Source organism: Trachurus japonicus, chromosome 18 (genome assembly GCF_045865225.1).
Source record: "Trachurus japonicus isolate A0001 chromosome 18, Traja_1.0".
Lineage (NCBI taxonomy): Eukaryota > Metazoa > Chordata > Actinopteri > Carangiformes > Carangidae > Trachurus > Trachurus japonicus.
In genome coordinates, this window is record NC_140924.1 from 17,645,404 (window position 1) to 17,671,249 (window position 25,846).

A 25,846-nucleotide genomic window follows, 5' to 3' on the forward strand; every position below is an offset into this window, starting at 1 on the left:
CTCCGCTTCGCGTCGGGGTTCCATACAACCTGTCGGGGTTTATTTCTCCATAACAACCGACCAACTGTACATTATCCCGCTTATTACACGGTTTACGAGTGAAATAATTAATTTGAAACATAATTCTGATCAAAATACGACTTTCATCGATTTAAAATTGCATTTAGCGAATCTGCAAGACCGGTCACTTCCGCTGTTTTGCCGAGCCTCCTCCCGTTCGTGCATTTGAAGCCTTTGATAATCAATCAGTGGATCGATAGATTACCATACACGTGTTACGATGTGTGTATTGTGTGTAGTCGTATCTGTCATAAACAAGAGATTAACTTTACTGTTTACGGGGTGCGTTTGTGTCGCGGAGCCGCGGTGCCACCGAGACGAGAGGAGGAGAGCTGTGACACCGGGTCAGAGGCTCTGATCAGCAGGTTTGGTTTCCAGCAGCGATGTGGAAGGAGCCTCCACTCTCCTTGTAACAAGTTACCAGTCATTTATCTAACATCACTATTAGTCCGACGCTGTTTAATGACGGTAAAAATGAAACACAAGGTAAATATCCTGCATAGTTTCTCTTTTCTGTGCTGCGCTGATCAGAGCGCTGTCCCTAGCAACGGTCTGTTATACTTGACGACGGTCCGTTATACAGAAATAACAGACCGCAGAACGCAGCGCTGGACCAATCAGAGAGCAGCATTCAATAGAGCCGTGTAATAATAGAAATGTATAACTTATTCTGACTGTTGTTATTGTTGTTATATGATTGTGTTGATGTTATTATTACTGTCATTGTTGCTGTGTTGTTATTATTATTATTATTATTATTATTATTATTATTATTATAGCTAACCTAGACAAAATAGCAATATGAATAATGCCATCACTATTCACAGGTTGATTATATACATTCAATATTATTATTACTTATATTATTATATACCTTTTAGTCATAGCAGTGCAAGTGATCAATCTATATCTTTAGGCCTATCATTGTAACACAGCTTCTACTAGATATTACTACCAGGACTTTCTAAGCACTTTGATGATTGTAAGCACTTTATCCCCTGCCCGAGACACGGTTGCACTTTTGTACTACTGTCATACTACGGTACTGAATCTGTATTATTATTCTACTGTACTGTAAACTGAATGCTGCTATTTTATAACATGCTTTTTGTTTTTATTTATTGTTACTGTATTTGTATGGATGGAAATTAGCCTGTGGCTACAGTCCGGCTTGTTTACGATTTTATGCTTCCTTCGTTCATGAACATGCACTGTCCCACCTCAAATAAATTGAATTGATTGATTGATTGAACACACTGACTCCAAACCACGCATCTACTTAGACATTTTAATAGACTGAAATACTGTGAAATACTAAGTTAACAAAACACACATTTTCATACAGGATGTTAGGGCTGATTACTGTATATCTATCACCATATCAATACCACATCAAGCATTTCTATTCTATTCTACTGATTTTGACAAGTGAGCTCAAACAGACACTGTGACAGTCAGCACACCAAGCCACACTTCATGGTGAGGAAATTACTTATTGTGTAAAAATTAAACATAATGATTCTTGTTTTTAAATCTTCATGCAGTTTATCGTTGTCCACTTGTTCATCAGGCTGCTCTGTTAATATAATCAAGTTCACGTATATGGCACTGGTAGAGCTGCACCCAAGTAAATTGTTCTTTTTTTGTTGTTCAGTCTGGTACAGTGGTCTGATGAATTAATCTTGTACAATGTCTGTCCCTATTTGGTTCATGTGAATATAATCAAGTTAAAAATGGAGTTGTTGCAACATATCACCTATCTATATGTGGAACAGATAGATAGATAGATAATTTATTAGTACAGACTCTGGGTCCAGTTAAAAATACAAGACAGGACAGGAAAAAAACAAAACAATATTATAGCTGCTGCGATGGGTCGGGTCCGGGCTACTTTTGGGCAAATTTAGGCAATTCTGAGCAACAAACAGGAGAATAGGAAGACAGGACAGTTGACCTTATAATGTTCAATTTGCATTAGTTGAGGATTGAACCCACAACCTCGGGAACCAAAGACTGTTGTCTATCGCACTGAGCTACTTGACAAGTGGCATTCAACAGTGGCTTCACAAATTGAGTAAGCCATTCACTGTCGTGTAGGCAGATTTGAAACCACAGTAAAAAGAAAAATCAGTTTTTGAGGTAAAATAATGATATGTATTTGTCAAACATCTACTATGAGTCTAAGATGTTAAGAGCTTTCGCACATGGTCCAGTCCAAGCTATTTGGATCATCATCGTCACCATCTCCCTTGCTGGGTCTCGAACTCACAATCTCTGACACCAAGAACCAGCTCTTAACTCGCTGAGCTAATTGGCTGTTAATGAGACCTGCTGTGTAGCTTCATTTATCCACTCAGGTGAGTCAGTGCCCGGGCAGCTGTTGTCAAGGCAGATTTCAAAAAGTATCTAAACAAAAATCTGTTAATACATAAATTGCATTTAGACAGCAAAACAGCTTGAGGACATGTGACATCTTGATCTGTCATCATCATCCTTGTTGGGTCTCGAACTCACAATCTCTGACACCAAGAACCAGCTCCTAACTCGCTGAGCTAATTGGCTGGTAGTGAGACCTGCTGTGTAGCTTCATTTATCCACTCAGGTGAGCCAGTGCCCGGGCAGCTGTTGTGATGAAATGGTCAAAATGTCAATAATTCAGTCATCTAAACAAAAATCTGATAATACATAAATTGCATCTTGACAGCATGGAAATGTTGGTGATTTGTTTTTAATGATAAGTGTTTTGCTTCATAAGAGAAAATATGATGTTTATAAATTCCACTCTCACATTGACTGCAGTTGTTTCCATGAGAGCAGAATTCAAAATGTTCTCAAAAATTCAGTTTTTGAATTAAAATTCTGATATTTGCTAAACTTCATCAACCATGACTCCAGAATATTGTCATTTTTTTTCAGGAAGTTTGAAAATGTATTTAGCAAGAATTTGATGGTATATGTTTACAGTACTGTTTACAGTCAAACGTTTTCATGCACTGTTGGCTCAATTTTTGCTTAATCAAAAATCCGAGAAACAAGTTTTGTGGAGGACGGTCTGGAGATGCTCTGTAGCAAGTTTGGTGTCAATTGAGCAAAAATTGTGGGAGGAGATACATTTTAAAAGTTTTACAGTTATTGAAAAAAACAGAGTGATGGACTTCATAATTTGTAATAAGTTTAAGTGGACAAAAGTTTCAGCAGTATTGAGGCTACATTGTGGTGAAGTTTCAACACTGTAGCATCTACCGTTGGTTTGGTAGGAATTTTTAAAGTTTTTAAATTTAAACGCTTATTGTGCCCCCCCTGGGAGGGGGGGGCACATGTCCTTGGAGTTGAGTGCATCTGGCATGGGACTGAACCTTTGTGCAAAGTTTGGTGAGTTTTCGCCCATGGGAAGTATGACTTCCTTGGAAGAAGAAGAAAGAAAGAAAGAAGAAGAAGAAGAAGAAGATTATAGCTGCTGCGCAGCAATGGGTCGGGTCCGGGCTACTTTTGGGCAAATTTAGGCAATTCTGAGCAACAAACAGGAGAATAGGAAGACAGGACAGTTGACCTTATAATGTTCAATTTGCATCAGTTGAGGATTGAACCCACAACCTCGGGAACCAAAGACCGTTGTCTATCGCATTGAGCTAATTGACAAGTGGCCGTTCAACAGTGGCTTCACAAATTGAGTAAGCCATTCACTGTCGTGTAGGCAGATTTGAAACCACAGTAAAAAGAAAAATCAGTTTTTGAGGTAAAATAATGATATGTATTTGTCAAACATCTACTATGAATCTAAGATGTTAGGAGCCTTCACACATGGTCCAGTCCAAGCTATTTGGATTTTTAAACTTAGAGGCTTTCTGTGACACGACAATTAGGACAATTGTCTTGTATTTCATGTTGAGGACATCTGACATATCGATCTGTCATCATCATCATCATCCTCATCACCCTTGCTGGGTCTCGAACTCACAACCTCTGACACCAAGAATCAGCGCCTAACTCGCTGAGCTAATTAGCTGGTAGTGAGACTTGCTGTGTAGCTTCATTTATCCACTCAGGTGAGTCAGTGCCTGGGCAGCTGTTGTGATGAAATGGTCAAAAGTCAGAAATTCAGTCATCTAAACAAAAATCTGATAATACATAAATTGCATCTTGACAGCATGGAAATGTTGGTGATTTGTTTTTAATGATAAGTGTTTTGCTTCATAAGAGAAAATCTGATGTTTAAAAATTCCACACTCACATTGATTGCAGTTGTTCCCATGAGAGCAGAATTCAAAATGTTCTAGAAAATTCAGTTTTTGAATTAAAATTCTGATATTTGCTAAACTTCATCAACCATGACTCCAGAATATTCTCTTTTTTTTTCAGGAAGTTTGAAAATGTATTTAGCAAGAATTTAATGGTATATATTTACAGTACTGTTTACAGTCAAACGTTTTCATGCACTGTAGGCTCAATTTTTGCTTAATCAAAAATCCAAGAAACAAGTTTTGTGGAGGACAGTCTGGAGATGCTCTGTAGCAAGTTTGGTGTCAATTGAGCAAAAATTGTGGGAGGAGATACATTTTAAAAGTTTTACAGTTATTGAAAAAAACAGAGTGATGGACTTCATAATTTGTAATAAGTTTAAGTTGACAAAAGTTTCAGCAGTATTGAGGCTACATTGTGGTGAAGTTTCAACACTGTAGCATCTACCGTTGGTTTGGTAGGAATTTTTAAAGTTTTTAAATTTAAACGCTTATTGTGCCCCCCCTGGGAGGGGGGGGGCACATGTCCTTGGAGTTGAGTGAATCTGGCATGGGACTGAACCTTTGTGCAAAGTTTGGTGAGTTTTCGCCCATGGGAAGTATGACTTCCTTGGAAGAAGAAGAAAGAAAGAAAGAAGAAGAAGAAGATTATAGCTGCTGCGCAGCGATGGGTCGGGTCCGGGCTACTTTTGGGCATATTTAGGCAATTCTGAGCAACAAACAGGAGAATAGGAAGACAAGACAGTTGTCCTTATAGTGTCCAATTTGCATCAGTTGAGGATTGAACCCACAACCTCGGGAACCAAAGACTGTTGTCTATCGCACTGAGCTAATTGACAAGTGGCAGTTCAACAGTGGCTTCACAAATTGAGTAAGCCATTCACTGTCTTGTAGGCAGAAAAAGAAAAATCAGTTTTTGAGGTAAAATAATGATATGTATTTGTCAAACATCTACTATGAGCCTAAGATGTTAGGAGCCTTCGCAGATGGTCCAGTCCAAGCTATTTGGATTTTTAAATTTAGAAGCTTGCTGTGATGCCACCATTAGGACAATTGTCTTGTGTTTCGTGTTGAGGACATTTGACATTTTGATTTGTCATCATCATCATCCTGGCTGGGTCTTGAACTCACAACCTCTGACACCAAGAACCAGCGCTTAACTCAGTGAGCTAATTATCTGGAAGTGAGACATGGTGTGTGTCTTCTCAAATAGACTCAGGGAGTCAGTGTCCGGGCAGCTGTTGTGGACGCAGATTTCTGTTATCTAAACAAAAATCTGTTAATACATAAATTGCATTTAGACAGCAAAATAGCTTGAGGACATCTGCCATTTCAAACTGTCATCATCATCATCTTCTCCCTCGCTGGGTCTCGAACTCACAATCTCTGACACCAAGAACCAGCTCCTAACTCGCTGAGCTAATTGGCTGGTAGTGAGACCTGCTGTGTAGCTTCATTTATCCACTCAGGTGAGCCAGTGCCCGGGCAGCTGTTGTGATGAAATGGTCAAAATGTCAATAATTCAGTCATCTAAACAAAAATCTGATAATACATAAATTGCATCTTGACAGCATGGAAATGTTGGTGATTTGTTTTTAATGATAAGTGTTTTGCTTCATAAGAGAAAATATGATGTTTATAAATTCCAGTCTCACATTGACTGCAGTTGTTCCCATGAGAGCAGAATTCAAAATGTTCTAGAAAATTCAGTTTTTGAATTAAAATTCTGATATTTGCCAAACTTCATCAACCATGACTCCAGAATATTCTCATTTTTTTTCAGGAAGTTTGAAAATGTATTTAGCAAGAATTTGATGGTATATGTTTATAGTACTGTTTACAGTCAAACGTTTTCATGCACTGTAGGCTCAATTTTTGCTTAATCAAAAATCCGAGAAACAAGTTTTGTGGAGGACGGTCTGGAGATGCTCTGTAGCAAGTTTGGTGTCAATTGAGCAAAAATTGTGGGAGGAGATACATTTTAAAAGTTTTACAGTTATTGAAAAAAACAGAGTGATGGACTTCATAATTTGTAATAAGTTTAAGTTGACAAAAGTTTCAGCAGTATTGAGGCGACATTGTGGTGAAGTTTCAACACTGTAGCATCTACCGTTGGTTTGGTAGGAATTTTTAAATTTTTTAAATTTAAACGCTTATTGTGCCCCCCCTGGGAGGGGGGGGCACATGTCCTTGGAGTTGAGTGAATCTGGCATGGGACTGAACCTTTGTGCAAAGTTTGGTGAGTTTTCGCCCATGGGAAGTATGACTTCCTTGGAAGAAGAAGAAAGAAAGAAAGAAGAAGAAGAAGAATTCCTAGGAATACAATAGTGTCCTGGCAGCTTAGCTGCCCGGACACTAATAAAGTAACAACAATCAACATTTGACAGTTTCTTACTTTTGGCAAATCAAACAAGAGACACCATGTCAGCTGGGTGAGATCATCAGTGCTTCATGCAGGACTCCAGCTAATAACTATCTGTTGTTAACTCTCTCATCAGTGTCTCTGATGGGTCACTACCCGACCCTGTTAAGATGAGTAGACCAACACATGTAAAGAAAACTCATCTGTATGAAGGTAACAGACTCTGATCTGAGGCTCAGTTCAACATTCGGTTCACATACATGAACACAACACGGTCCAGAAACATGAAGACTATGAATTATTTAGAAAAATATATGATTTTACAACCCTGAGTATTTCTCTCATCATGTATCGGTATGGAAAATAAATAGCATCCATGATCACACAAAGAGGATATGATTAAGAGTGACGGTCGGTCATAAAATAGGAAATTAAGATTTAAAAAACTACAAGTAAGATAACAGGAAAGAAAAAGAACTACAGTAGTTACCTTCTGTCTCTGTGTACAACAGTATATTCAGCACTAAAATAAAGATTGAAACCTGATCAGAAATGATCAATCTGACAACATTAAGAACCAGGTGGAGTTTCAGAGGCAGCTCTCACTTTTACACAAATGTATGAAACAAGGGCTCACTGGGTTGAACAGTCACCCCATATTCAGAGGATACAGCCCTCGCTGCAGCCGGCCCCCGTCCGATTCCCCCGGTGGCCCTTTGCTGCATGTCATTCCTGCCTCTCTCAACTGTCCTATCGATTAAAGGCAAAAAGCCCCAAAATAAGAAACAATATTCTGTAAATTTCTGAAGAGGCAGGAAACATTCAATTCAAATGAAATACAGCAAATAAATACAATATATAGTTATTCACTAATGTATATACCTTACACTATCTAGTCCGCATGTCCTGAACAAATGTGTGTCCAGGATAACCAGTCTAGTTATCTTTTTAGTTCACCACTCTGAACAAAGAATAATCAGCAGCCATGGTCACGTCAACAAAACTACTAAGATGCTAAAATCATGAATCTGAAAAACACAGAATTGTAAAATGACTGATGTACTCACAGAGTAATGACAGCACACAGAGCAAAGTGTGGCCCATCTTCACATCCAGCACCGACACCGTCACTCTGCTCTCTGCTTCTGGGAAACGTTTCCACTTTGCATAAATAATAATGTAGCAAAGAGAAAGAGAGAAGGACGATAAAGAAGAAGTTACATTTCATACAAAAATGAGATCAGAATTCGTCTCAACTTCTCTTTCTGAGTTTAGCCTCTCTGTTCTTCCTTCCGTTTTACACACAGCTCAGACAACTTCATGGCTTTGACCACAGCACACGTTGTCATGTTTACACTTCCGGCCCATTGAAATATATGTATATATATCATCTCGTCTCTTGTGCAAAGGATTGTGTCTCTTGCATCCATAATGCCTCTATTGTCATCATCACATGTGTTGTGTGCAGTATGTGCAGTACTGTGCATACAGTAGTACTCTCCATAGTGCATAAAGTGTTGTCAAATCTTATTAACTGACACAACAAAACATGTGGTGATGATATCAGTGGTTCAGTGACATTAAAATAGTAAACATGGCATACACAGTGTCATGGGGAGGTGAATCTAACTGTAACCAACTGCACAACTATCATGTGTTCATTGAACCAGCAAGTGATGGTGAATTTCAACACACTCAAATCCAGTGGCCACAGAAAGATTTTGAGGTACACTATTAGTCCAGCAGGAAATCACAAGGAGAGTCTGTAATTCAGAAATATCGTCTGTGCGTCTCTGTATGTGTGTGTAATGCTCAAATTAATTAGGGTTAGGGTTGATTTCATTCAAGAAGCCGTATTGTGTTGAAAAGCCCATGAAATCACAGTGCAGTACTATGATGAAAATCAGCTCATAACATCAGTTTAGTATCTGTGGATCTTCTCTGCCAAAGGTGGAAAGAAAATGACTGTAGGACTGAACTCATGAAAAACATACAGTCTCAAACAGAACTACATATAACTTTATAGTTTTTCTTTGCACTTCTTGGTGGTTTAGCATATACAGTAAAGATCAGTTCAATTCAACCCCATTTAGAAACTAGCTTGCTCTACAGTTAGTAGCTATTATAATTCAATAGTTTTTCTGTACAGTGTAAAGCATCTGTTTAGAAGTGAAAGAATTTTTTTACTGACATTCAACCACAGTTACCACGACCCCTGAACCGTCTGCTAAAACTCACAGGCCAACGCTTCCTGGTGGTCTTGTGGTTAAAAAAGTGTCCTGGGCTGCTTCATCTGGTGTGTGTCTGTGTGTAGGAGGAGGATGGCACAATAAAGATAGCAACTGACAGTTACTCCTTATATTAAGTATTTTTTGACAGTTGCAGTGTGGATCCATACAGTTACACACAAGCCATGCAACTTTGAGAACCAGCTGACTGAATACATCAAAATACTGATGTTACCTATAGCAAGATTATTCAATTCTGTCATATGGCCAATTAAAATGTCCAGGTCTAATATTTGTGAAAACATCAATTAATCAATGTAGTTTTAATCAATGCAGTGTGAAATATAATTGATTCTCTTCAAACAACTTTAAACCTTAGTAACTAGAGCCTGGGGAGAAACAAGCAGACTGACTGACTGACTGCTTCTTAGTGTGTGAGAAAGAATAAGTTCCTCTTCACACATTCAGATGTGTTGCTGTGATAGAAAGAGCTATGCAGTTTCATCACCATGTTCCCAGAGTTAAGAAGAAGTAGTCTCATTTACAAGTACAATAAAGGATGTATCATGTGGTAGAGCTCTAGTTAAATGCAAAATGCAAAATGATAATGTAGCAATTTGAATACTGTGTTTGAAATGGTTAAATGATTTTAACAATGGGTAGTAGTATAAGGAAGCTGGTGGTTCATATCTGAGATATCATGAAAAAAACAACAAGCAAATATTGAGCATGAGAAAATTTGTCACAGACGTTCCCACTGTGTTCTTGAGCTCTACCCACTGCCCTCTGGTAAATGTGGTGGGCTAGGTGTGAAATATGTCATTTGATTGACATCTCACACTGAACTTCTTCTTTGTTTGCCACCATTTTTTTTGGAGCTGCTGCACAACTTGTTTTCAGTAAAGAGATGGTAAAGATAATCCTGTGGCTGAGTGAAACAGTTCAGTTACTCTTGTATTATTGTTTATTTCTGCCCGTTGAGGATGAGAATGAGAGTTTGCACGAGGGTTAATTTAGTTAAAAGTCAATTAATTCATATCAGAATCTTTTTTTTGGAATGTTAAATGGTCTGTATTTTATATAGCCCTTTTCCATCTGAAACGATACCCAAAGCGCTTTACAGTACATACACACATTCACCCATTCACACACTGAGGCAGAAGCTACCATGCAAGGCGCGAACCACGACCCATCAGGAGCAAGGTGGGTAAGGTGTCTTGCCCAAGGACACTACGGCAGCAACCGGGAGACAGAGCAGGATTCGAACCACCATTCAAACTGATCATTGGACGAGCCGCTCTACCACCTGAGCCACTGCTGCTGTGAAAGAGTGGAAGACTGTGAAAGAGTGACAGGAAGAGGGGGAGAGGGAGAGGGGCGTGGGGGGTGATGATGTGGTCTGGGGTGATATTGACAGAGAATGATATGCAGCAAAGGGCCATGCATCAGACTTGAACCCACAGCCACTTAGATAAACACTGAGGTGATACATGATCTACCCAGTGAGGCATTGATACACCCCAGTTATTCAGAACAACTCATTTTTGAGATTGAGGAACTGAACTTCAAGAATAAAGCTAAATCTGAAAACGCAGATCTGAGCCTGAGATGAGGAAGTCATCTGCTTCATTTAGAATAGACGTTTTTTTTCTTTCCTCCTTTTAGCACAAGGCCAACATACAGTATTTAGCATATCTGTCATTTACACAAATCTACTGAGCCAGAATGATATTATCTGTCATCATAAGCCACCATCATTCTGCTTGATGGTGTTGGTCTGAATGGGCCTGATCAAACTGCTGTGCCTAAAAACAGTCTGAGGTGAACATTAGTCACAACATTGGACTATGAAAAAGACATATCTGTCATTACATGCAAACTGATAAACATCTTTTTAAATGTCAAAACTATGACAAAATTTAAGGGTAAAGTCAGGTATAATTGAGAAGTGTTATCGATCTAAAATATAAACCATCAGACACCACTCCAGTGAACAAGGATACAAGACATAAGGAAGTTGACACTGTAAGCAGACACTCTAACATACCACCACCACATGCTTATCATATGCAAATCTCTTGGTGAGTTTGGGGTAAAGGACTGTTCTGAAATCTGAGATCCCTGGTTTAATAAATACGGATATTAGGAACTTTTTCTTTTTTTTTTTACATGGACTTGTTTGATTGTATTCCACTATATAAAAATAAAATCATATGGGATACAATATTCACAACATTGTGGGATAAAGCATTGTCCCCATTACGATCATCACCACCTGACGGTGGAGGAAGAGCCGAGACTTGGTCGCTCTGAGTAGCAAACAGCTGAATCACATGTTTCAGTCACATCTAATAACTGCTTTATCCCTCAATTCTGTGAACATTGTGTCCCATATGTTTATATTTTTATATGGTGGAAAATAATCAAACTGATCAACGTTAGAAACCCGGAACTGAATTTAGTTCCTAGTTCCAGCAGTCTTGCAAAGAACCAATCAGAAACTGAGAATTTACTTCCCTTGCAATCAAACTTTCTTGCACACTATACTCACACACTCTTACAAACACTATTATACTCAGATACACACACATATTCATACACAGATACCACCACTATACACTCTCACATAGTGGTGTGTGTGTATGAATATAATAGTATGTCTAAGAGACTATAGTAGTGTGTGTATGAGTAAATGTGAATTATTTCTTAAACGGCCTCATAAGTAATGACTCATTAAGGGTTAGGTTGTTGCTGTTCACCTATTGTGACACCTGGTGGCAGAGCTGTGTATAACAACACCACATCAAGAGGAGAGGACAATAAGGAAGCAGCAACAGCACAATACGTCACTATACTACACTTCTCCCTCTGCTCCTGTCATCAATACTGCAGTCACTAGATGTCGCCTTTCAATTATAAAACACAACTAGGGGTCAAAAACCAACGACCAATGGGTTTGATTTTTACTGGAGGACAGTCTCCAACTTGCTCTATGATGAGCTCCATCTGTGGCCTCTCTCACCTGGATCCAGATGTGGACCAGTAAAGGTGCACTAGTCCAGTGGTTTTCAAAGTGGTGGCCAGGGCCCCTGGTGCTATAGGGGGTCTTCATCAAATTGGAGGAAGGTGAGAAAAAATTCAAATAACAGAATAAAATCTAATTATATTTTGAGCATTATTATTAAATAGAATTTACAATAACAATATAACATATTAAAACCTTATTTTCTATGCTAATCTTTCTAAAAACAAAACAAAATATCATTCATGACGTCATGACATCGAGCCTCAAAACTCGGTGGGTTTGCAAAGAAGCTAATGTTATTTGGAGGACCATCGGCCATGGAATAGTTTCTCAGAGCGCCTGCACGAGTCAATATTTTAAATCAAAAATCCAACCAAGGTTTTTTAATTTATTACAGTGTATTTATTCACAGATCCAAATTATTTTAGTTTAAACAATGAAAATACAATGTAAAATAAATATTTAAAAAATATACAAACAAAATTTACAGTAGGACAACTCCAGAATAGGTTTTTCAAATGTTCCACATCTCTTATGTTTATTTTTCAAGATTAATAAAAGTGCATCAATAATATTTACAAGCAAACCCAGATACAAATGTATAACAAGTGTTTCCTCTAGGATTATTTCAAGCAGCGGCATCATACATGATGTACAAACTGAGCAACAGAGGAAAATAAAACCAAACCTGTACAAAATGTTTAATAATGAGAAACCTGCACTACAAATTATGGTACAAACACTTCACATATAAATATAATATAATATATTAATATAAAATGCATTTGATACTCTTTCATATGCAAAAGAAAAATGAACCTAAACTTTTTCTTTCTTTTTAAAAAAAAAATATATAAACTGTTGTTCACCTTTATAAAATGTCTTGTCTCTCTTGTTTTGTCGACGATGTTCTTCATGGACCTGGAATAAAATCAGAATAAACTACTGTAAATGTAGTATTAAATACATAAAATGATACATTTAAATAAAAAATCACAATCTCTATGTGGAGTCAGCAAAGTTCAAATAGTTCAATCAAAAATTATTACACCAATAAAGGTGTAATTTAGATGTGAGAGACATGTTGAACAGAAAATATAAACTCAAAATTCTTTTTAACGATATCTACCAAAGCACATGGAGCATTTATATATTTCAAGAGGGTAAGTTGGAGAAATAAAAAGTCGCAATCAAGAGAAAAAAGTTTGTTTAATAAAAAAGTGAAGAGAAATCGATTAAACAAGTTAAAGAGCTGATGTTAATGTTTTTACCTGTGGCTGCATCTGAATTTACATAGTCAGAGCTCTGCTCTGCACCGTCACATTGACCTGCTGAGATGAACATTGCAGATATTTTATATCAGTTTCAACAGTGATATTAGTGACATTGAGTTGAAAAAAATAATGTTTTTATTGTCTAGGTAGACATTAATAGAAGTTTATAATGAACCTTGTCCAGTGTTTTCAGAGCCTCTGATTGATTCATAGACACAGGCGTCACCTATGGGCCAATCAAAATGAAACAAAGTTACATCAGTCACCTCATGTCAAAAACATTTCCAAGTGTCTCTTGTGAGTTACAAATAGATATGAAAGTGTTGGAAGCTACATGAACAACTGACCGTGGAGGAGAGAGGAATAAACCTGCTGTTGATTTTCATCATGGTGGACTGAGTCCTGATTCTCTCTCTGAGTCTGAGTGAGTCTGAAACATGGAGTTTAAAAACGTCTATTAGCAGTGATGAACAGGAACATTTCAAAGGAAAACATGATAAAGATGTGAAATATAGAAGTGCTTTTAATTGGAGATGAGAGTTTGTTGTATGAACCTGTTGGCACATGGACCTGTGAAAAGCAGAGTAGAATTCATATTAAAAACTGAGGCACTGCTCCATGATGTGACATCTGAAGTAATCTGTTATTAATCAATAGTCAATATCTCACCTGTCATTTTTCTGCAGACAAACAGCAGCAGGACAATAATCAATACTAGTCCAAAAAATAGCCTAATGACTGGCCACACAGGAAGAGAAGAGTTCTCAGGTCTTGGCACAGCTGTAAACATTACATTAATATAATAATGTTAATAAAAGTATCAAATGAAATTATTCATAATGAACTTTTATGAGCAGGTGAATTCAAGTTTGACAAAGCTAAAAATGTAATAGGCCTAAACCTTTTTCTACAGCTCATACGCATAAATGTACAAAATAGAAAAATAATCACACATTGTAACACTACTCACCTCTGACTGACACCCAGCTCTGTGCAGACTTCTTTCCTGAGGACTCACACCTGTAGAAACCTTCATCAGACTTTGACACTGCAGAGATATTCAGCTCTGTCCTGGTGTCGTTTTGGATCAGTTTGTTATTCTGATAGAAAAACACACTGGAAGGATTCAAGACGTTTGTCTTGAATTCACAGCTCAGAATAACAGACTCTCTCTCAGTCACAGGATGGACGGGGCTCAACAGGATCAAACCAGAACCTGTAAAACAGTCAGAATATGAAGCTTCAGTCAGAGATCAGCTGGTGCAGACCTTTAAAAAACAGTTGATAGACAACGATGAATATGCATGACATGTAAATGTTTTATCCTCATTCAGTGACAATGTAGAATTTAAGACCTGATATTTTAATGTCTTTATTTACAACTAGCAACAATTCCACTCAAGACTGACTGGACAGTGACATTAAATTTTGATTGGATAAGAACTTGTCTATGTTACAGACCATGGATGACATGGTGCAATAAAACAAATGAATAATGTTCTAGAAGTCAAATGTAATAAAATGTACCATGTGTAGTGATGTTGACTGTGTTGCTGAACTCTCCTGATCCAGACTCACACCAGTAAACTGCATCACTGGGCTGGTATATGAAAATGTTACATGAGGATCCGTTCTTTATTCTCTGGTCAGAACAGGTCCAATAGCCACTCTTAGGAAACCTCCTCAGTCTCCACTCAGTAAAGTTTCCTTCACATCTCAGTAAGACCTCCTGATAGGTGAAGTGCTGCACTCTGTCAGGACTCACTGTGAGAGACGCTGATGGATCCACATCTGAACAACACACACAAAGATCTTAACATTAAAACAAGTTCAATGTACATATTCCTTTGTTAATATGTTGTTTGTTGAGAAACATCAGCAGGAACAAGATGAAGAAACAGAACAATCAAGGAGCTGCTGTTCGGTTTGACAAGTTTTCGTGGAGACGAGGAGAGAAGGAACTTAGATCTTAATCTGGTCCACAGTCAGTACGTTTCTTCAACTGGGAACACAGGGCCGCCCCTGCCTACACGCAGATCACGCACAGTGCGTAGGGCCCCGTGATCCAATAGGGGCCCCGTTTTGCACAAAGGATGCGCATATGCACAGCCGTGGTGCGCGCTACTAGATCAGCTGTCAGCGCGAGGCAGGAGAAGAGGGAGAAGAGACCTTTTTTTGTAATCTGACAACGCACACGCCGTCATGCGTCGATCTGACCAATCACTGGTCAGATGCGCTGCAGGCACTTGTCAAGCAGCTGCAGGTGAAGACGTGATCATGGCTTCGAAAAGAACGAGTCAGGCGCGAGCAAGAGGGGAAAAAAGCAAAACAAGAGGAAACTCGTGCTTCTCTCGAAGGTGGGCATTTGTTGAAGTTAGTGCTGGGCCGTATTAACGGCGCCGTTACCGCCGTTAATGTCCGTTAATGCTGCTAATGGTGTTAACGCCAGCACTAGTAAAAATGTAAAACTTTGTGGCATAAGCAAGCACTAGACCTCCATGCTCAGCACAGCCGCTGCTGCTGCAGGTAGGAGGAGAGATGCTAGCCTCCAGACAGTACTGTAGATGTGGACTGTGGTCTGGAGATGAAAGTCATTTTCCAGTGACCCTTACCATTTATTAAATGTCTTGTTAACACCTTTGTCTGCATATTCACCTCTGTTCAAAAGCAGGGTTGCCAACTCTCACGCATCTGGCGTGTGTCACACGCTTTTAGGTCCTGTCTCACGCTCTCACGCCACTCAAACAATTCTCACGCCAAAATCAAGCGATTTGGAAAAAAAAAAAAAAATTAAAGCAAGCTTTGGCACTCGTCAATAGGCTCTCTGATTGGTGCGCGATGCTTATCCGCGTGTCGATTGGACGGCTGCTCAAGCCTGTGATCACAGCACAGTAGGACGGGGAGTTGTCGATCCGCGACCCCCCCCCCCCCCCCCCAACAGCGGCCCGGTGCTGAAGCCTGGACCCGACTTGGTCCGAATCCGATGGCCAAAAGAAAGAGGGAGAGAGCGAAGCCCGAGACACAACCTGACCTGACGCCTGCGGTCGGGCTGGTTGGGCCAGTCCGTTGAAAACTATAAAATCAAGATGCAGACTGGGTAGCACAAAAGTACAGCCAGGCAGCTCAGTCCAGAGAGCAGAGGAGAGAGAGACAGCGCAGCAACAGGTGTGTGTGTGTACGTCTGTGTGTACGTGTGTGCGCATGCATGCACGTGGGCCATACCTGCAAACTCCGAATGGGTATGTAGAATGTTTATTACAGAAGAGAAACACACATTTCAGGACCTGACTTGTATCATCAGGCTGTAGTAGAAGACTGAAAATCACAGGACATGTCTGTTCTGTCCTTTCATATATTAATAGGCTCAATAGGCTGGTCCAGGCCAAAAGCCAGAGCTCCCCACTAGACCAGTTTCATACACTCCAGCCATACAATGATAGGAACCACAGATCTGCTTTTTTCCCTCTTATCTGAAGCAAATGTTGTGTTTTCCCTTTATTTTCTTCTCAGAGTACACCAGAATGCTTCAAATACATGTTAAAATCACAATTTTTTTCTGGGGGGTGCCCCCAGACCCCCCTAGAGGGATAGGTATATTTTGTCACCTATTACACCTCTAGCCTACTCAGTTTGCAGGTATAGTGTGTGTGCGTGTGTGTGTGTGTGTGTGTGTGTGAGAGAGAGAGAGAGAGAGAGAGAGAGAGAGAGAGAGAGAGAGAGAGAGAGAGAGAGACAGAGAGAAAAACTACAATAAACATTACTATTATTATTATTATTATTATTATAGACAGCACCCCCCCCCCGCCAACAGAATCTCACACTCCAGCCCAGGACCAAAAGTTGGCAACCCTGTCAAAAGCAGTGGTAAATGTATCAGTTGTTGGTCATATTTTCGGCTAAAGTTTATAATCTATTTTATCACCACACAAGGATCTGTTGGTGAATTTAATCTATGACAGGCAGCTTTGGAGGAGATATTAGAGATAAATATTGATAGAAATTGGTGTATTTGATACTTTGGTTGACAGAAGGAACTAAATTTTGAAATATCAGACTCTTTGGTACTGAATTAGTATGTTTTATTAGGATTGTAGTTGTAGCCTATATAATAATAATAATAATAATAATAATGATGATGATAATAATGACAGTAATAGTAATAGGTATAAGTATCTGCTAAACTGCCAGTATTAGTGGTTGTAGTTTGCATTATAATTGATTATATAGGGCCCGACAAAATTTTTACGCTTAGGGCCCCATTTTGGTCAGGGACAGCCCTGTGGGAACATGAACTTAAAAATCTATGTGTTTAGTAGCATTAACATTGGTTTAAGGAAAAGTTCACTGACAAGAACATGGTTGAATTCAGTTAATGACTGAATATTTGATTCTTAATAGAAAACACACAAGAAACAACCAACTGACCTCCAGACCAGACAAACGTTGGTTCACTAGTCTCAGTGTAAACCACTGGGTCTCCTCTTCCAGCCCAACACACATATCCTGCTGTGTGTGTCTGACCATGGACCATGTAGGAATCCTGTTCAGTCCCACTGCTGCTACCAGGGAGCAGCTCAGAGCGGTAGGAGAGCTGTGATGGATCAGGAACAGCCTTAGACCAGAAGAACCTCCATCCTGCAGATTTAAGTCCAACCTCACACTTGAGAGTTACTGAGGCTCCAGGACTCAGCCATGATGGAGACACAGTGAGGACAGGCCTGGGTTTGACTGTTGGGAAGTTGGACACAATATGGACAAACTATATGATACAGTTTCAGTAGAAAGGAACAAAAGAAGAGCTCTTTTCCAAAACGCTATAAATCAATTTTAATAGTTTTCCAGAAAATGATTGTTGGCTCAGTCTGAACATGTTGAATAATGATTATTAAATTAAACAACAACATTGTTGATTAAAAACTCAAAGGTCTATTTTTTTAACACTTTTTAATGACTTGTTGAGATTTTCAGTTTAAATGAAACATGATGTGATTTACCATCATACACTGTCAGTCTGACTGAATCACTCCACTCTGTTGTATTAAGTCCATCACTTTTCACTCTGCCCCTACAGCAGTAGTCTCCACTGTGGGATGATGAAGCAGGACTGATCCTGTATTCATGTTGACGTGGAGGTTTGAGTGAGGTTGGTGTTTTCCACTCATATGTCCACTCAGTGTCTCCTCCCTGGATCTCACAGCTGACAGTGATCGTCTCTCCTCTGTAGATCTCAGACCAGTTGGGTTGAAGAGTCACAACAGCTCTGTTTGGAGCTGTTGATGGTCAAGAATTTAACAACAAAATGACAAAAAGTTCAATAATCAGACATAATATTTGTCTGTCTCATTTCCATACCCACCAGTGTTAACGATCCTGACTTCCTGACTGTCCTCTGTGTAGTAGACTGGGTCTCCTCTTCCTCCTCTGCACCTGTAGACTCCTTCCTGTGAGACTCTGATCTCTCCACTTGTCTTGAAAGCAGCATCATGTGGGTTCAGAGATTCAGAGAGTTTATTGTCTCTGTACAAGTTGTATTTCCAACCAGATGATGGGTTCACAGAGCAGGTCAGTGTCACACTGTCCCCTGCTGGTAGGACTCTGTCACTGGCTGTCAGTGAGGCCCGGGGTTTGTTTACTGTTCAGTTCACAGAGAAAAACAAAACAAGTCAAAGGTTAAACAGGATTTGCTTAAGAAAAAAAAAAATTCTCTTTTGTGACTGTGATGAAAAAGTTGAATTTCATTTTACATATTTCAGCAAAAGCTCATTTTCAGTTTTTTTGTTACAACACTAAACACAGTTTAGTGTCTGGAGCAACAATTAAGTAGAAAGTGCTTTTATTTTATTTATTATTTCATTGTTTTGTTCAGATAAAACAGATTTTTAAAGTCGTAAAACAACATTTTCATATGGATAAAAAACGTCACACTTACATGATACAGTCAATGTGATTTTTTCCCACTGTGTTAACCAATACTCCTTCTGACCCTGGCACCAGTAGTCTCCACTGTGAGACTCAGTAACACTGTTGATAGTGAATTCTCTGAGTGATGGAGGTGTGTATGAGCTGGTTGTTCTCCACTCATACGTCCACTCAGTGTCTCCACCTCCCTGGATCTCACATCTGACAGTGATCTTCTCTCCTCTGTAGATCACAGACCAGCTGGGTAGCAGAGTCACAGTGACTCTACTGGAGACTGTTGATGTCAAAAACACACATTTTACTCTAAGATAAACAGAAATACATCATATGATGTCATGGGTGTTTGTCTGTAGATAGGCAAATAAACACATGAACAACATCAATTGAAGTTAGAGACGGAAATTATTGAAACAACTTCAAGCAACAAAATCATGAGGAAAAAAAACATTTGTGCATGAGGTCCCAAACTTCCTCTTTTGACTGTCAGACACAAACAGCTGATACTCAGCACACGGGCGACAGCAGTCACCAACACACTGGACTTAGTCTGACACTGAGGTTACTGCACCACCTGATCACAGGAAATACTGAAAAAGAGACTCAGTTAAAGATAAATAAGTGATGTTGTTGTCGTGGTGGTGGTGTTTTTTGTTTGTTTGTTTTAGTTAACATCAGAATAACTGCAAAAAGGACATGAACATATTTTAATTTTTTGCTTTTATTTTGAAAGCACCACCAGGAGCAGGTGTTGGGAAACAGCAGCTAATAAATTCCAGCTGTTTGTTCAGTGAACCTGATGTGTCACAGACCTGACACTGTTTGTTAGACTCAACATCAATATTCAAATTCTCAGCCTCATGTAAACAACTAATATTTCTTAGAAACTTTGAAAATATTATTAATTATTTATATTCTAGTGCATGAATCAATGTGATTATTTCAATAATTTCCTCACTTGGCTTTTCATTCCTCACTCCTCCATCATAACATTGTCAAGTTATTTTATTTCTTGTTTGCTGTTTATATCCAAATGTCTCTCTTACAATACTGATGAACAGAAGAACAGATTTACAAGACTAAAGACTAAACTCACCAGTTTCCTTAATGGTGACTTTGTTGCTTTCTTGTGTGTTGAACTCTGGTTCTCCTCTCCTTCCTCTGCAGGTGTAGATGCCTCCCTGTGTCATGACTCTGGTTGACCAGTCTGTTTCTCCTAAATACTGAAGTGTAGAAGAGTCAGATGTTCGTCTGAACCAGTCGTATTTCCAGCTGTAGGACTGATCCACAGAGCAGGTCAGAGTCACTCTGCCCCCTGCTGGTAAATCAGTCCTGTCTGCTGTCAGAGTGGCCGTGGGTTTATTTCCTGTTGAGTTGAAAGCAAAAAAGAAAGTTAGAAAACAATTAGGATGTGATTCTGTTTTATTACATTCGAAAAAGTAAAGATTTGAAGTAATCCATAAAACCAGAGAATTTATCTGAACAATCAAACTGAACATCCACTTCATATTTTAGCTTTTATTATAAAAATAAATAAATAAATAACTGTGTTCCAAGAAAATTGACAAATGCAGTTGTGCAAAAAGTATTTCTCAAACTCTAGGCTACTTTTTCACTTTGATAATTAATATTTCTAAAGTTACAAAAAACTGTACATTGTCTCTTTTTTAATAATGATGTTACTTCACTAAAACTGGTTTATATTGATCTACTTAGACCATTGATTGACAGATTAATATTTACAGCTCCTATTTAGATCAATAAAACACATTACGAAATCACATTTTCAGAATAAATGACAGTTCAACTCACCTGATACTGTCAGTTTCCTGACTCCACTCCACTGTGTTAACCAATAGTCTCCTCTACCTCTACAGCTGTAGTCTCCACTGTGAGACTCAGTAACACTGTTGATAGTGAATTCTCTGAGTGATGGAGGTTTGTATGAGCTGGTTGTTCTCCACTCATACGTCCACTCAGTGTCTCCACCTCCCTGGATCTCACATCTGACAGTGATCTTCTCTCCTCTGTAGATCACAGACCAGCTGGGCAGCAGAGTCACAGTGCTGGGAACTGTTGACAGAAATACACAGTATGAAAACATCCTCAACGACAGATTTGTAGTACTAATGATGAAAAAAATAAGCATTAAAACAGATGCAATAATGTTTTTCCAAAGAAAAAGCAGCTTCTCAACTTAAACTGTGCTGCATTCAAAAACCAGGGTCACAGTTACTCTACTGGAAACTGACATAAAAATGACACAGCAAGTAAACAACTAAAAAACAATTGGAAATGGCCCTAAATTATTTATTTGGACTCTAACTGACCTCCTCCACACTCCATTTATTGTTTTATGATTTAAAGAATCCATGTTTTGCTCAGAGAAAATCAGAGTCACAGTGACTCTACTGGAGGCTGTTGATGTCAGAAGTTTATATTTCTGAATCAGCTGTTTTTGTGAGAGTTTGGATTTTGAAGAAAAGCTTGACAAACAACACAAACATCATTCGACAGCTTTAACAACAACAAAAACAGATAAATACAGTAGGCTACAGTAAACATGAAAACATATAATATGAACGTATGTGTCTTATATTAAACATAATAATTATTATAATTTTTCTTATTACATAATAAACTTTGTTCACCATCATCAGCAGACATTGAGTATTACAGTAAATGATCAAACTCACCAGTTTTCTGAATGAGGACCTCCTGACTGTTCTCTGTGTGAAACTCTGTCTCTCCTCTCCCTCCTCTGCAGTAGTACAGACCTCCCTCTGATACAACAGCTCTGGCTGATCTAACAACTTTAACTTGATCATCTCTAGAAGAGTGTGAGACTCGTCTGAACCAGTCGTATTTCCAGTCATCAGGACCGTCCACAGAGCAGGTCAGTGTCACACTGCCTCCTGCTGGTATGATTGTTGTGTCTGCTCCCAGTCTGGCCTTGGGTCTATCAGCTGTTCAGATTGAACCAACAACAATTAAATGAGCTTATTAAAACAGCTACTACCATGCTCTACATCACATAACAGTAACAAACAGCACATGATTCACTGGTTGACTGGTCACATATACTTCAAACAGAGGCTCTGTCACATGACTGCGTTTCACCAATCGAATGTAGCCACTAGAGATGTTTGACTCTGTCCATTCACCAATCAGACAGAGCCAGACAGTCACATACCGCACACAAAATCTCTGGGGTAAACAGAGGCGACCACCTCATATTTGAGGAAACACATTGCGGTCAGTAGTAGATCTGTTCTGGCTGTGAATGAAGTGACATCAGCCCTGGTATGTGAGGGATGATGCCCAACGAGGTGTCCATTGATCAGGAATTAATGCACGACAAGGACCGATATAAGCGACACACACACACACACACACACACACACACACACACACACACACACACACACACACACACACACACACACACACACACACACACACACACACAGTGTTACAGACAGTTTAATTACTTTTAGTTTTAATTATAGTTAATTTATGTATTTCATTTATTGTCTTACAGTAGTTGTTAAGTGTTGTTCCTTGGCAATGTCTTTGTTCATTACTTTTTAATTTTTTTTGTGTGTGTATTTGAGTACATTCATGCCCTCATTATTAAATGAATAAATCATAAGTTACTCAGCAGTTACTCAGGATATTTGAGTAGATTTTTTACCAAGTTCTTTGTACTCTTACTAAATATTTGGATGGCTACTTTTTACTTTTACTTCAGTCATATTATTCTAAAGTAAAACTAAAATAAAATGTTTGGCTACTTGTAAAAACTCTCAATCAAAACCAAATTTGTTCCTTTAACTTCCCATAATTCACTTGATTGTTTTACCTCTGACCAACACAGAGCACTACAGTTAAAGATAAGTAGGATAAACTTCACTGACGATGGTATTATTGTTTAAATGAAATCTTAATAAACTTTCCTTGGAATATAATTTCATTACTGTATGGCAGTGCAGTTGCATGGAAAATACAATGTTTCTATTTTATTCTTCCCTGCAGACACCAGTAGATAGAAAAGAGCAGAACAAATAAATGACTTACGTGACACTGTCTTTCTGATGCCTTCACTCCACTGTGTCGAAGAGTACGGGTCCTTTCTGTTTCTACCTCTACACTTGTACTCCCCACTGCGAACAACACTGGTACTCCAGTAATTAACATCTGTCTCATGTGTGGTTGACCTGGGTGTTGTCCATTCATACCGCCACTCAGTGTCTCCACCTCCCTTGATATCACATGTGAGTGTGATCGTCTCACCACTCAACATCTGACTCCGGCTCGGTTGTGAAGTCAATGTGACTCTAACTGATCACACCAGAAATAGAAAAACATTTAAACTATAATCAAGAACACATTTCATTTAGACTGAAACAATGAAGGGCAATAGAAAGTGCATAAATGATGCAAGTGAGAAATTACCTTCAGTATGTCCAGTGTAGGAGAGGGTCGTCAGCACTAAAATACAGTAGCGGACATTAGTCAAAAAAGCAGAAAATAACCAGTTAACAATAACCAGAGCAAATAACTCAGATTTCATTCAGTTTGGAAATATTCAGTTTGAAATGTAGCAACTCATGCTCAAAAACGTGATGATTTTAAAAACTAGAGTACATTTCAGGAAACAAAACTCAGATCACGTGAAATAAAACAAATGACTTTCACATTACATCAGACTACAGGTATATAATTTATATAATGAGCATATATTGTAGCTCTCCATGTAGCTCTGGTCACATCAGCAAAACTGCCACTGGAAACTCACATTAATCAGATTTTACCCAATTTAGTCTCTTTGTATCCACAGGTTTATCAAGTAAACACATAAAGCACAATCTGCATGTATGATGTTCAGCAAACGACAAACGCGAATAACCAACTCTAACGTGTTTGTAAATGGTGTGGAACTTGACATAGTCGAGCACTTTAAATACCTGGGCGTTACCCTAGATTCGACCCTAACGTTCAAGAAACATGTCAGTATCTTATCCAAAACCACCAAATTTCACCTGCAGAACTTCAAGCAGATCAGACACAACCTGACGGATAGCCTACAGCAGCCCGAATGTTTTTATTTTCTGTAATTCTCTCCCGAATCGAATACTGTCTCACAAGTTGGTCCCTTACAGGTATAACTACCCTCAAGTCAGCCGAGTCACTTTACAATAAAGCTCTAAAAGTATTCGACAAAAAGCAAACAAGACACCACATTTGTAACGTCCTTGACAAACACGAACTGCTGAGCTTCAACAACTTAGTTGATTTTAAACGAGCCTGCCTGATACACAAAATCTGGCTCCCCCACCCTTGAAAGATTTTATAAAACGTACTGATAGCCAACCATCTGCTAAGGTCACAAGAGCAGTAGTTAGAGGAGACTGTGCTATCCCCTACAGACGTACCACCTTCGGTCAGGCTGCTCTATCCGTCATGGGTTGCAGGACATGGAATAGCCTGCCGCTCACAGTCAGAGAATGCACCACGCATATCACCTTCAAAAAGCATTTAAAAAACTGGTTGCTATCGACCCGGACCTGCACTCACTATTAGAAATGTATAACTTATTCTGACTGTTGTTATTGTTGTTATATGATTGTGTTGATGTTGTTATTACTGTCATTGTTGCTGTGTTGTTACTATTATTAGGGCCCGAGCGGCGACTGCAAGTCGCCCAGCGAAAGCCCTATTGTAATTGCTATGTTTATTATTATATTCTCCCTAAAATCGCATTTTTGGGGGCCTCAACATGCCCCAAAACGCGTGAATTTTGGCATGCACATCAGGCCTCGCGAAAAATTTGATATTTTAAAGTCGTTGGAAATGGGCGTGGCCAAATGGCTGAATAGCGCCCCCTACAAACACGTGTCAATGGCATCGCCATCGTCTTACTTTGTCATACACACACAAAATTCGGTACACATATGTATTATACCCAGATATACAAAAAATCCTCTTGACCTCATGACCTCAACACAACAGGAAGTCGGCCATTTTGGTGTAGATTTTTCCCGCCTAAAATTAACTCCTCCCAGAGCGTTCGCCCGATCAAGTTCAAATTAGGTACACCACATCTCCAGACCTAGCTGAGCTTATCTTGTGCTCCGTGAGTCCGTAGGTCAAAGGGCGTGGCTGCCAGCGCTCAATTCACTTTGGCGTGCTCGCCATGTCCATACGAGTGGCTCTCACGCCCACATACTTCATCCAATCAACTTCAAACTTGCTGGACATGATGATGGCTCCGCCCTGAACGTCCCGATATATTAACTTCCCACGTAACTCATAGCGCCCCCCGGTGGTAACAGGAAGTGGACTAAAATTTGGAAAATGTACATACTTTGCCCCATCAACTTCATTCCACTTCTAAAACATGCAGAACCAGTTGGTGAAGCTCCATCATGAACGCTGTGAAGATACGAGTAATGGCGTCCGTGTGGCGACGCGGCGACCATTCCTCGCCATGACAATACGTTTGCCCTTTGGATGGCTTTATTGAACTCGTAAACTCGTATCAACATGAAAATTGGTACACAGGTCCAGGGTCACGACCTCAACGTCTCCATATGCTCATAGGCGATCTCACTCATTCGCCCCCTAGTGGAAACAGGAAGTGCCATATTTTACATTAACATTGTCCGATTTCCACGAAACTTCACATGTGTGATGAGGGACTGACCCTGAACACACCTGCACGCATCCCATTACTGCCCCCT

At 39.2% G+C, this 25,846-nt stretch overlaps 2 protein-coding genes across 2 annotated transcripts in view; both read right to left on the reverse strand.

The window, feature by feature from the left end:
• LOC146969051 (Fc receptor-like protein 5) overlaps window positions 1-25,846 on the reverse strand; it is a 101,043-nt gene that overhangs the window by 52,331 nt on the left and 22,866 nt on the right. The window contains exons 4-5 of the mRNA XM_085760172.1: window positions 19,117-19,380; window positions 18,544-18,819 (exon numbers count right to left, since the gene is read on the reverse strand). Of these exons, the coding sequence (XP_085616298.1) occupies window positions 18,544-18,819; window positions 19,117-19,380 (540 nt within the window). The remainder of the gene's footprint in view (window positions 1-18,543; window positions 18,820-19,116; window positions 19,381-25,846) is intronic.
• On the reverse strand, window positions 13,352-18,307 carry LOC146969055 (uncharacterized). Its single transcript, XM_085760445.1, has 7 exons — window positions 18,257-18,307; window positions 17,565-17,946; window positions 14,715-14,978; window positions 14,158-14,403; window positions 13,742-13,757; window positions 13,535-13,617; window positions 13,352-13,413 (listed from the first exon to the last, which is right to left on the reverse strand). The coding sequence occupies exons 1-7, from the start codon at window positions 18,305-18,307 to the stop codon at window positions 13,352-13,354; spliced, it is 1,104 nt and encodes a 367-aa protein (XP_085616571.1).